This window comes from Strongylocentrotus purpuratus, unplaced genomic scaffold (assembly GCF_000002235.5).
Source record: "Strongylocentrotus purpuratus isolate Spur 01 unplaced genomic scaffold, Spur_5.0 spur5_scaffold_11, whole genome shotgun sequence".
In the NCBI taxonomy this organism is placed as follows: domain Eukaryota; kingdom Metazoa; phylum Echinodermata; class Echinoidea; order Camarodonta; family Strongylocentrotidae; genus Strongylocentrotus; species Strongylocentrotus purpuratus.
In genome coordinates, this window is record NW_022145596.1 from 29944021 (window position 1) to 29957588 (window position 13568).

The 13568-nt window shown below is 37.3% G+C and overlaps 1 protein-coding gene across 1 annotated transcript; it reads right to left on the reverse strand.

Annotated features, from left to right (window-relative positions):
* Positions 1–213: 213 nt before the first annotated feature.
* Positions 214–12571, reverse strand: LOC105446782. The gene is made up of 7 exons (XM_030981143.1): positions 12440–12571; positions 8209–8286; positions 7153–7407; positions 6024–6245; positions 3882–3978; positions 2383–2491; positions 214–1818 (listed from the first exon to the last, which is right to left on the reverse strand). Exons 3-7 carry the CDS (start codon positions 7322–7324, stop codon positions 1495–1497), a joined length of 924 nt encoding a protein of 307 aa, XP_030837003.1. The 5' UTR covers positions 7325–7407; positions 8209–8286; positions 12440–12571; the 3' UTR covers positions 214–1494.
* Between the last annotated feature and the right edge of the window lie 997 nt (positions 12572–13568).

A 13568-nucleotide genomic window follows, 5' to 3' on the forward strand; every position in this document is an offset into this window, starting at 1 on the left:
GAGACATAACACATGGAGAAACTCAATGGGAGAGTTGGTCATTAAACAAAATTCCATTATCCACTCATATTACATGCCTATATACAAGCTCATCTAGTAATGAAAGATGTAGAAACAGTAGAAATGAGTGTGCTGAGTTTTTTTCGCTACAACCCTGTTACCATGAAATTAATGACAGGAGTAGGTGAACAAACAATCAAATAACACGTCTCGTTCACAAAATTAAAGTTCTGATTATTTATTATACGAATATGTGGAATCGTACAGAGTAGCAAAAAAAAAAACGATGTTGGCGGTCGAGAATCGTAAGTAGAAAATGAGCAGATGAGAATCGTAAGAGAGATAAAGTAACAAAAAACAAAAGGCATTCACCAAATCTGACAAAAAGACCGAAAGGTTAGACTGCATGTTTAGATTTACGACCGAGCCAAGCATAAAGTGGTGTTCTGAACTCAACTTTTTGTTCAGTTTTTATTCTTAAAGGACATATCCGATGGAAATACAACTTTATATCAATGGAAAGCTGACTGAACGTAGAATACAGATATATTCTCCCTTCTAGTATTGCACAAAAGAAAGCTAGAAATGACGTAATTGATGCCCTGTTTAAAAATGTGTACACTGTATGTGACGCATGTCTGGCGTCACAGTCAGGAACACGATCTACCTTTTCATGGTAACACGTCGGCCATCGATGAAACATATACTGAGCTAGCAAAGCGCTATTGGTGAGTATTCACATTTACATATTTTCATATATACATGGCAAGATCTCCGGTGGCCAACTTGTTATTATAATTTGTTGTCGTTGTTCATATAAACTGAGTATACAAACTAGTTGTTACCAATTACAGATTACTTTATTTCTCACAATTATTCTACAAACTACAAATAATGTTTACTTATGTTTATAATACTATTCAGCTTGTATGCTTTTTCATTACGATATAAGGATTTGATTTCAAAATTTGTTTACGTTTTATGTTCTTGACGACTTGATTTGTTTGGATTTTTTTTTACTTGCTGAGGTTACATTTACATTTGAAATATAACCTGTATTATTTCTGGTGAATCATGTTCACTATTCACCTTGTAATGATGTTTTCGTGTATATATATATGTCTTTATATGTATATTTATGTTATGCAGGGCCCCCAAGTTTAACAGTATTTTAACTACTGATGAGGCTACCCTGTTGAAATAAAACGGGGAAAAAATATATTACCAGTTATGTGACCTGATCCCTGTCGCATAAATTGTTATCATTGATGGTACCTTTGCAACTTCCATGGAAACCTTGATTTGATTGGCTCTTGAGTGAAAGATTGATGGCAAATTTACCATCAAAGGAATTTTGTATGCAACAGGACAGGTAGCACAATACCACCCCCAAAATAAACATTTTGAAATAAAAGAAAACGAGGATAATCCACAAACAACTAACCTCATCATACTAACAACCGATTAAATGCTTATGGCATAAATTTATAATATTTAAATCAATTCTGTATAGTAACTTTCTTCACGTTTTCTCGGTATTTGATAACCATACTCGTCAATATCATCATCAATTGGACATCGATCCACCATGCTTGCCGACGCTGAAGTCATCATTGATTCACTCCCTGGTAGAGTGTAACCATAGTCATCAACGTCGGTATCAGTGACCACGGCAGTTGTTGGCATCATCCTGGCTGTCTGTCGTAGGTTAGATGAGACACTGCTTAAAGATAGTGAAGCACTGGGTAACCTGGATGCATTCGGACCATCGGTTTCCCTCGTTGGAATGTCACTCATATCTGCATAGGTATGTATGACCTGTAATTAAAAAAAATATCAATGTACATGGATATATAAGCTACCTCTGATTACAGATGAACACAGATTTAAACAGCATTGTAGTGAATGAATAATAAAAGGTGCATACACACGGGACCATCGTACTTTTACATTTTAAGTTTGTGAAACCTGGAAGATTCTAACAGTGTTCTAGCGGGACCAAAACAACGAGTGCTCACAGCTATAAGCCCAATTTCACAAAGTAGGTTTGTCGACAAACTTAGGTCTTCGTGCGTCATATGACGCGTTTCTACAAACCAGGTTTGTAAAAAAAAATGCGTCAAAACGCGTCATATGACGTACATAAACCTAGGTTTGTCGACAAACCTCCTTTGTGAATTCTGGCCATTAAGTACAAGCCGAACTAGCAGTCGTTGTTACAACAGGTCGGAAAAACCTCGACGTTGATTGCGTCGGCACGCACAGCACGCAACTTAGAGTAACGAACCCCATCCCTGCTAACAATAAGCGATTTAGGGAATGCCCCTTAACTCGTCAATTCTTATAGGATTTTGAGAAATATACCCAGATTGTGCTGTTTACCTGTGATACCTCTGGTGATGGAGATGCAACCGAACTCTCTACTTGATTAATGTCGTCTTCGTTTCTCCTGCACGCTGTTCTGCATCGCTTTTCCTTAGAGTATCTGCAACTGATTATGAAAAGGAAAATCATTGTTTCGCCACAAATCTTGATATTTCTTAACCGAACCATGTTTTGCTTTGCTTCGTTAGGCATTTTTGTTGTTTAATTGGACATTATTGTGTCAACCACAGATTCAAAATGATTATTATACACGAATTAAATTGGGAGCCATAGTAACTTATACGAAGAATAACATGGTTAAAGTTGATCAATCCTGCATTCATCATGCATGCTCACTGTAGAATAATGTAATCATGTTGGCACATGAAAACGCGACAATAATGTTGTTTATTGGGCAGAGGACTCATTCAAAATTCTTCTCCTGTGCTACAAAGCTATCAATGGCTTAGCCCCCTCTTACCTTTCCGATCTCATATCCTTACGTTCCCGTACGTCGTCACGAACACTTCGTTCATCTTCCACATTACTGTTAACACCTGGACCCCGCACTAACACCCGGTATGGTGACCGCGCCTTTTCAGTTATTGCCCCCGCTCTCTGGAACAAACTGCCCGCCTTTATTCACTGCGCCCCCTCTGTATCTCAATTCAAATCTCTACTCAAAACCTATCTTTTCAAATTGTAAATTGCAGTTGTGCGTCGGTCAATGGAGGTGCGCACCATATTTGTCTTTATTTAGTTGATTGCCACTGTTTTTCTTACCTTATCTATGTTACTTTTGTATTTTTGCTTTTTCTTCTAATTTAATTCTACGGGTTATAGTCTTCTCTTAATCAGAACACTGTGCGCTTAGAAACATCAGTATTAAGCGCCTAATAAATGTTATGTATTATTATTATTATTATGCATGCTCACTGTAGAATAATGTAATCATGTTGGCACATGAAAACGCGACAATAATGTTGTTTATTGGGCAGAGGACTCATTGTCACTCTTTAAACGAATGTGGATTTTCAAATGTCTAGCTCTTCAAGCAGAATTGTACATGTTTGTTATAAAGTACTGACACGCAGTGGCGTACGCAGGATTTTTTCAAGGGGGGGGGGGGGTTAACATTTTGAAATCGGGCCAAAATTCCGCAACGACTCAGCCAGCCGCTGAATAAGAGGGGGGGGGGGCGGAGAGAAGTGGACATATATTTTTATTTTTTCCGTCCCGAAATTTGAAAATTTGACCGATCGACATTCAGTTCCGTTTGGGGGGGGGGGGGGGTTAGGTCATCCATTAGGATTTGTTTATTTAAAAAAAAAATTATTTAAAAAAAAACTTTAAGAAAACAAACAAACTCAAAACTCAAAAGGAGGGGGGTGGGGTTCCCCAAAAACATACACTAAAAAACTGAATGGGGTTACCCCCCCCCCCTGCGTACGCGCCTGCTGACACAGGTGTATTAATAAAAGAAATCCCTCTTATGATCACTTCTATTATCTTCGTACCTCATCAAAATAGAAACAAGGAGTACGACAAGAACAACGGAGATGACAAGCGTGGGAACAAACACTGATCGGCCTTTCCGAACATGTACTTCGGATGCTAAGAAGGAATAAACCAAAAACAGACAGAGAGCAATTAGTTCATTTAATGATCTTGTATGAATTCATACAGCAATACTTACCTTCTGACTGGTTAATGGTTAATGTTATTAATTTATTAGTGAATAATTTGAATTGTAAAGAGCTATGAACGATGCTAGAAATAAGGTCATACCAGTTTTAGTTACATTATAATGCCGACATTGGTAGTAAAAGATGACCTTGTGATCATAAATGATTAATTTAAATAATAAGAATGATAGCAATACTAGTCCTTACCTCCTACGACATGTATATTAATCAATTAGTAAAACGTTAGCGTGCGGTGATGGGAGCCACTTTGTGATTTTTGCCACGTTGCTGCAAAATGATATCGAACCAATTATAAGAAACAATACCGTTTTAGGTGTGCATAATGATATTCTTTTCTGCTCTTTTCTATTTAATATTAATGAATGCTATTTCCATTTTCCCATTTATTTGTTTCTTTCCACAGAACGGTCGATCAGAGTTTATGAATCCCATATATTTGCAAGGGATCAATGGATGCTGGTGAATAACAAATTGATATCATGAAAGGTGAAGGCGAAATAAATATTCATGTTCTAACCACTAAGTTGATATAGAATTTGAAATTTAACGGAAAGATCGTGAGAAATGAGGAATAGAGGAAGTGTTCACGAGTGCTTTGATGGAAGTATAGTTGTAAAGTTGTATGGATGTATAGTTTCCTACGTTCTGATTGGTAAAAACTATACATCCATTCCATGGCTGTATAATTGTAAAGTTATACAGCATGATGGTATGTACAGTACGGTCCACTATAATATAGTCTCTGGTAGTCATGATAGATGGCTCGATGAGAGAGGAATGAAAGAGCAGGGAAAGGAGCTCGTGATGAAGGGTAGAAATAGCATAAATAGAGAGTTGAGGAATAATATGATCGCCAAAGTCGAGAGAGAGCGAGAAAAAAAGGGGGAGCGGTTCTTGCTGATTGCTATATCATTCTCTTTCTACGTCATATTACAATTTGTTTTAAGTATATTCTTACTGTCCACTTTATATAATGCTATTGATAGAGAGACAGGGAGTGGAGAGAGAAAGGGAGAGAGAGAGAAGGAGAGAGAGAGAGAGAGAGAGGGAGGCATTTTCAAGAGGTATCTTTTGTCGATCTGCCCTTTAAATGAACCGTGATGATGAGCATTGTGAATGAAATCTATTGGTGATTTGAACAAAATAAATGACGCTTCAAGTTTCTAGTCCTTGTCTTAGTCATTGTGTTACTCTCGGTTTCACTTTGCTTCTAGAAATTATGATAGCTTCATCAACAATTCGTCCCTATGTTCACGAAGTGACGGTAGTGAATGAAAATCGCATACAATTTGCGTGCGGATTTTCCTCACTACCGTCACTTCGTGAAAATAGGAACGAATTGTTCAAACATTGTTTACACAAAATTGTCAAATTACATCTTCATAAATACTTAGGTAAAATATATTATACCAATAATGTTGACGAACCACTTTAGGGTTACACTTCATGGGATGTAGTGATCTGTGTGCTCTTCTGATATTTTAATGGGATTGATGTCAATGTGCCCACTGGAATAACAACTACCGATATGTGCCGGTTAAAAGTGTTACATGAAATATCTATATATAATTTATATAGTGCGGAAGGAAATAGAGAATAATAATTGCGTATAGCTTTAACCAAAGTTCCCCATTGTTATCCTTCCTTTTTGGAAATTTGTGCAAAGGTTGACAAAATATCTCCATCGGGAATCGAACCCGGGTCTCAGGCTTAGATCGCCATTAGGGACTTTTAAATTGAGTGGACGACAATGGCGTGAACGTCCACTGATCATGCGTGTCCCTGGCAAGCCGTTTTAACATTTTATTCCTATTTCTTGATATCAAGAAATGATTTTTTTGTTGTTTTAAAGCAATGGTAATTCTTGATATCAAGAATTGAATTCTTGATATCAAGAAATAGCAATAAATGTTAAAACGGCTTGCCATGGACACGCATATAGCGTAACCTCACCTGGAGGTTGCAATGTAGTCCTTGGGAGGGACTGGCAATGTGGAATCTTCTTGTCCCAGTCTGACTTGTGGGCATCATCATTCGGTTTGCAGTCGATTGATTTGCTACCATTGATGACGTAACCAGGTTGACATGTTAAGGTGAGTCTGGATCCAAGGTAGGTGCTAGTTGATGACCACGAGCCATTAGCAACGTCTCCAGGGTGTTCACAGGACCCAGTGACTTGAATGAACGATATGGTGATTTAATAAACAAATTCAAACAGTCACTCAGCATAATCATTTCCCAAATGCCAGCACGAAATTACAAGTATTTCTTGCTATTACACTCAATAAACCTGTACCAATCATTTACGAGTAGGAAAACGCACCATACATCACTTTCAGGATATTACAAATCAAACGATTTATAATTGATTAATATAAAGTATGAATGAATGGTGGACTGGACGTATTTCTAGGTTATCATGTGAATTTTCTTTAAATAAAATCATACGCCATAATTGCACCCACTGTGAAAGAACCGGACGATTTAGTATTTCCGACCATGAAAAGATACCCGGTAAAATCATTTTGTTAGCCATCAACCATAGCGGAAGGCAGACCATCTACTAATCTTTTTTACAGAGTTCGGCCAACTTGGTTTTTAGTTACACGGCACTTGGCGCTATTTCTTTTGTTTTGTGCTCGCCCAACAAAGCACTCTTCGCCATATCGTGCCCGACTAGAACCGGATTGGCCAAAATCTCCGAATGAGTGGCACTGGCGTAAGGAAGATATTGAACAGACTGATAATGTTATGGTAAAATCAAATAATGTCTATGGCAAAAATATTCTCTTTGTTTGAATTGTTTTAGTTTTATTTATTAGGAGTACTGAGTCAGAAACAAGCTCAGTGGAAGCACGGCAAGCACGGCAAGCACGGTGTCATTTTTCCGGACTTTTTTTCGACAAAGATAAAGGAATGCGGTAAGGGATGCAAGTAGGTTTTATACCGGAATTTTTTAGGGTGAGATATGATGTCTGCTTCAGGGTTAATGTAGGATAATGACAACCGGGCGATTGCCGGAGGAGCATAGATCGTAAACCCAGCAATCATCCACTAAAAAAATATATCGAATGATTCATACCATCGTAATGAAAGGCCCAGTAATATGTTCCTAGGCTGTGGTCACCTTCTAGAGCGCATCTGTAATTATCTTGAATTACATTGTGAATTACAGATTGAGAGATGTTCAAACAGTAGCATCCATACCACATGATTGCTGCTAACTCAAATGAATTCGAGGAGCACGTGTACATGCAGTCACCAACATCAGTGTCAGTGGATCTCTGGTATGTTGGGAAGTTTCGAGGAAGCGGGAAGCATCCACGATATGCAAAATCTGAGGAGCATATGAAACAAAACTTTAATCTTGCAATACTCACGCAAATGCAAATTCACAAAACAAATCCAGCAGTAAATGATACTTTTAAATCATCGACACATTTTACGGTATAGAAAGGACCATATACATGTATAAGTAAAGAAATGAGCATGAAGTGGCAACGGCTTACATTACATTATCATAGGGTTAACGACGTGTATGTCATGCGGATTGCGTGAACACTGCCAGGAATGAACGCAAGAATGAAATTTCAAGTTAAATAGTCTGCATATATATATATACAAAAGATATATTTCACATTATCAGTTTGTATATTGTAAGACATTTTTAGGTATTCTTATTTTTTAAAGTATCGATTGTAATAGTAAATTCATGAAAACAAAATTATGTTTTGTTTTGTTACGTTTTCTAAACTGATTTGTAGCAAAATGCTTTGTTTAGCAGTTTAAGGGGTTAGGTTCGACTAGCACATGAATTATTATCTGGCCCCTTTTACCAACCAATAGTTTCTCTTCTTGTATGCGTAAACACATTGTATGAAATTTATTACTGTATTGCTGTTAGTAAATAAAATTAAAATCAAATCCATAGGGGAATAATAGAAATAACCTTGACGAACTTTCAATATATTATTTGACATGCTATATTTCGTACGTTGTTATCATTTACTTTGTTAGTATATTCGTAAAATTAATTGAAACCCGTTGTCGAAATATCACGAGTGATAACGTGAAAGCGGTTTGTGAACTGGATGTATTAAGATTAAATATGAGAAGTTAAATTGCTATATGTACTTACTGAAACACTGTAACCTGCTTGCTTTCACCGCATCTTCCCTCTTAACATTCCAAGTGCACTGCTGAAGCAAAAAGTTGGCTGAAAGAAAAGGAGTAAAAAGAGTACGCAATCACTAATTTATGTTAAACTAGGGGTCTTTTATCAAGCTAAACTGCAGGTCAGGGAGGGTTATGTCTGATTCTTGAAGTGAATATATAAATATTCTAATAGCAATGTATTTTTTCAATGTGTTGCTGCTGCTGCTGCTGCTGATTTATAAAGTTCACTTTTTATTTAAAGATAAAGACCAGTTAATATGGTCATGCGGTTGCATTGCGAAAGAAATGTTGTGGAATCGATCAGAAAAGGTTGATCATCTAGCATAATACATGTATTGGTGTGTACTGCAAGGTTCTGGAATCATCAAAATGATTTTAAAAAAATATGGCCCAGTCTTGGTAAAGTTACAAGCACTGTACACAGAAAGATGTATGTGACACTACCCTATATCTATCAGGTCCAAATAGATATACTATTTTACCAAATATATCAATTAGTTGGCAGTTTCTCGGCAAAATTTGTATCATTACGTATTAGTCAAAACATATTCTTTCACATGATTGGTAATAAGAGCTTCTTTTTTTTTTTAGAGGGGGGCGTTTCCAAAACTGGTCTTTACCTTTAATAACAATTTGGTAATCATGGTTTTGATTTGTCAGGCTGGTATCCAATCTTTCACTCTCGCAAACATATCATGGTTGTTCCTTATTTCCTTATACCATCTCTATATTGATCAATCCATTTTATCAATATGACTGGAAATCTTTGTACCAAATTTATATGCCACGTGTGTGCAATGTATGAGGTTTTCAGCAAGACTAACTCCATATATGATCATTTTAACGATTCTAGTATAGAAGTATTATTACATATGGCAAGATCTGTCTCCAATAGTCAAAATGGAAAGTAGAACATTGGAAAAATTGATAACTTGATAACTGATGGTTTAGAAAGGAAAAAAAAGGGATTAAAGGACACCTCATCCCAAAGAATGATTTAAGGTGTTGTGAATAATGAGGTGTATTCATGATGCCCTTTGATTAACAATATTCATTACAAATATGTACATGCACAAGAGATATATAAATAAAGATATTCTTGGCATGATGAGATGCCTTTTAGCATAGCATAGGCGCAACCATTTTGTTGATAATGTGACGTAGGCATACTAGTTGAAGTTGTACATGAATCATGCACCAAGTTTGGGTTGGAATTTTTCAAATCAATAATGAAATCGTTACTTTTCAAAGAGGTAAAGTCATAGCTGAGCAGGGCTCAAATTAATTTTTTGTCCACGGGGGCTCTTCCCCCCCCCCCAAAAAAGAGCCCCCGTGAGCCTTCTCACGGGGGCTCTTTTAGTACTGACGGGGGCTCTTTTTTATACAAATATCCATTGAATTGGTACCTATGATACTCCTCAATTATTTGCTATTTCATCATTATCATTCCAATCAGCATTTTCCCTCTTACAAATTTACAAGCTACATACCGTAGCTGTTACTGGCCTGTGTATATAATATATACGCATACAACACTGATCTTTATGATGTCTTTAACGTGACATATCTTCTTCTCCCCTTGCAAACGAGAAAGAAAACAAGGTCATTAAAAGGGATTAAGCGACAAATAATGATTGTGATTCAAATTGATGCGAATATTTGTTTGAATAAGCACTGCTATTCACCCGAATCTTCTTTGTAAAAACAACTTTTACAAATCTCAGTCATGCTTACTGAGTTGAGACGTTCCATTCAATGTAAAATACTCATTAAAGAATACACTTCTCCTAATCTGAAAGTGATCTTACAACACAGTGGCAGATTTGCATGGCTGAGATTTGTAAAAGTCGTTTTTACAAAGAAGATTCTGGTGAAAAGCATTGCTTATTCAAAAAAAAATCCTTGCATCAATTTGAATCACAATGATTATTTGTCGCATGATCCTTTTATTAAATAACCTTGTTTTCTTTTTTGTTTGCAGGGGGAAAAGAAGCTATGTCACGTTAAGAAATCATAAAGATCAGTTGTATTATGCGTATATACATTATGATACCAGAACAAATGTTGATTATCAGAATGTCATTTTGGAATACCTCTAAACAAATACCACATTGTCTTTAGCCCGTATCAGTATTAGTATCATGCAATATAAAGCTATTATTCTTTATTTAATTCAGTATAATGCTTTTCCTCAAAAATAGTTTTGCCATTTTGTTAGGGTTGAGACGCTAAGAAATGGTTTCAAATGTACATTACACGAACCCTGAACCATTGCAAAATGATGGTGGTTCTCTCTCTCTCTCTTTACTTTAATCATGCATTATCAACTACATATAAAGCAGCAACCAAAAACTTAGGGTTATCTGAGATAGGTGAAAGTAAGAGTTAAAAAGAAAGTCATGCTAAAACGGCGCTTCACTCCCCCCCCCCCCCCCCCCATGAAAAAAATAAAATAGATTAGTAGTCCTCCTCTCCAGCACCCCCCCCCCCCCCCCCGCTTTAATATCACATTTTCACTTGGCAGCCCAAGGGGGCCGGGGGTGGGAGGAGGGGGGTTAAACCCCTAACCCCCCCCCCCCCCCCCGTAGATCTGCCCATGTTACCATATCATTCCACGACATCTTGGTCTTCCTCTTCTTCTCAATAGGGACTTTTAGATTTGCGTGGACGTGGACGTGTTACGTCCTTTTAAGGCACTGGCAGTCACATGTCACGTCCTTTTAAGCACTGGCACTGCCTTAAAAGGAGGTCACACGTTTCAGTCCACGTTCCCATCGTGCAAATCTAAAGGTCCCTAATATTGATTTACTGGTCGAGGTTCATTATTTGCTATTCATTTGAAATCACCAGATTTCAGCGGGTTAACGCTTTCACAACGAAAAACTTCTCCATGACCATGTTTCTGCCCTTGCGCGATCGCCTCCAGCTCCAGCAGACATAGCGCGGCAGCGTGCACACGTACCGCTACTAAGGGCGCAGTAGGCCTATAACCACTGCTGACGGCGGCACTGCACTGTGAGCTGAATCGGTAATAATAGGCCTACTCATAGAACGAGAAATCTTGCACGCTAATCTAAATTCCATTTCATTTGAAAATTGAAACTCAATATCGTGTTAAAGTTATACCAGAAAAGAAAATCTTTATATTATAATTCCACGGGGGCGATTTTTTATTTTGCAATCGCCCCCGTGAGCAACCTGACGGGGGCGATTATGTAGCTCACGGGGGCGAATCGCCCACCGCCCCCGTGTATTTTGAGCGCTGTAGCTGAGAAATAATATTTGGTGAAAAACGTATAACAGGGGAACGATTGTATTGAGTTCAATAAAAAATACTAAAATAAAGCATTTGAAAATTCTATTTCATTTATGAAAAACCGTCACCCCAGAAGAGCACCAACTTATTTATGCAATTAGCAGGTGAATGAATTGCTTCAGCTGGAAAGGAAATTGCTTCACCTGGAAAGGAAGCATCCATAACTAATACATTTACTTGATAAACGACTTCACATAGTACGTCACGTTATATAGAAAATGGCAGTGGCGGATCCAGGGGGGGGGGGGGGGCCCGGGGGCCCGAGCCCCCCCCCCCCCCTTGAGAAAAAAAAATCATGTAAAATCACGTGATTTTTACCTTTTTGGGGGGTTGGGCCCCCCCCCCCCCCCTGGCGCTCAAGGGGGGGGGGGGTGCAAATTGAAATTTTTTTGAGGATCAAAAAAAAAAAAATGTGCTTTTCGGCCGGCGCGATTTTCAAATTTTCGGGAGCAAAAAAAAAAAAGTTGGGCGCCCTCCCCTAAGAAATCCTGGATCCGCGCCTGGAAAATGGCGATGCCCCATGTCGTGCTTAGACTTTGCTTTATGCCTCTCTTATACACTTTAGTGGTGAATCTTGTAGATTAATGGGCGAGAATATAATAAATATCTCAAAATATTAGTAAAGTTATTTCTTGGGATGAGGTTTTCTCTACGACCCGGATTAGGCACCACCAACAATAGTGTACATGGTAGAAGAAAGCAGGACAAAGAAGAAACGAGTGTACATATGGAAGTAGAATAAAAATCAAATGATTTGATCGAAAAGAAATCTGATTGGCCATCAATCTCCGATGACTATTGAATATCAAATATTTACTTAAGTTTTTTCGGGAAAAATTTACATTTCATCAAATAACAGTTCATACAATTTACTCACAATAATCGCAAACAATGCTTGCACAAGCCGATTTGTTATATTGTGCCTCTACCTCACTTCCAAAGCGATAGACTCCAGGAAATCCCAACTGCCTACAGGTGAACTCCGCCAGGTTTGAACTCCAACTTTCATTGCAAACAGGTAGCCACTGGTTTAGGGGATTTGGATATAAACCTCCAAGCTTCCCTCGTTAGCTTCAATGCTGTTCTCGAGTCTCATGTTGCTTGTTCTCTCTACACGATTAGATTACATTCAAATCTTTGTTAAAATCGAAGTGAAGTTGAAGTGGATTGCAAATAATAAGTACAAAATGTAATTAAAGCTATACTCATCCTCACATTAAAGATAATGAGCAAAGCAGAATTTGTGAATTGTAAAGCGAAAAACTTGATTTGATGAAGAAAAAGATCAGAATCATGTTATCAAATTTTGTTTGAACATAAAAGGAAACCGCGTGGGTCGATCACTAAAGACAATTGACTTTTATTAGGCAATTTTTTAATAAAATAATGATTCAAATTGTTACTCTCTTTTAAAAACTTTTACATTCCTGCAACTTTGCTTGATGTGGACGATTTACCAATCTACTTCACAATAACGGTTAACGAAGTGAATATGTAACTTATATAGCTTCCCTACTTTTTGCACTGAGTGAGTTTGATCCGTCATGTCAATGCAAGATTATGAAATTTTCGACATGAAAAAAAGGAAAAGAAAAACATCCTTATCCTGCTACATTTCTTCGAACCATGTTTATCAACAAGTAATAGTTTTTAAATCTATCAATTTCGTACCGAATGAGTATACATATTGAAAATGTTGGTCCACTTTTGCGAGTATGATCAGTAAAAAAATTATAATGGTATTAAATTGGCTTACAAGGATATGAAAATAAGTTTCACTTTTAGGACATTGCATGTATAGAGAAAAAACTTGCTTTTTATTCTGCATATCGAAGATGTGGCACAGGATGGTTTTAGGATAGATTATTTTTGACAGAAAATGAGGAGACATAATATGAAAGGAAACCCCTATTCCACAAGAGAAGGGAAAGTATAGATTATAAAGCACATTACTACTATACAATTTTATGAAGTTCATCCTCAATAAACAAAATCCTATTTAGAGT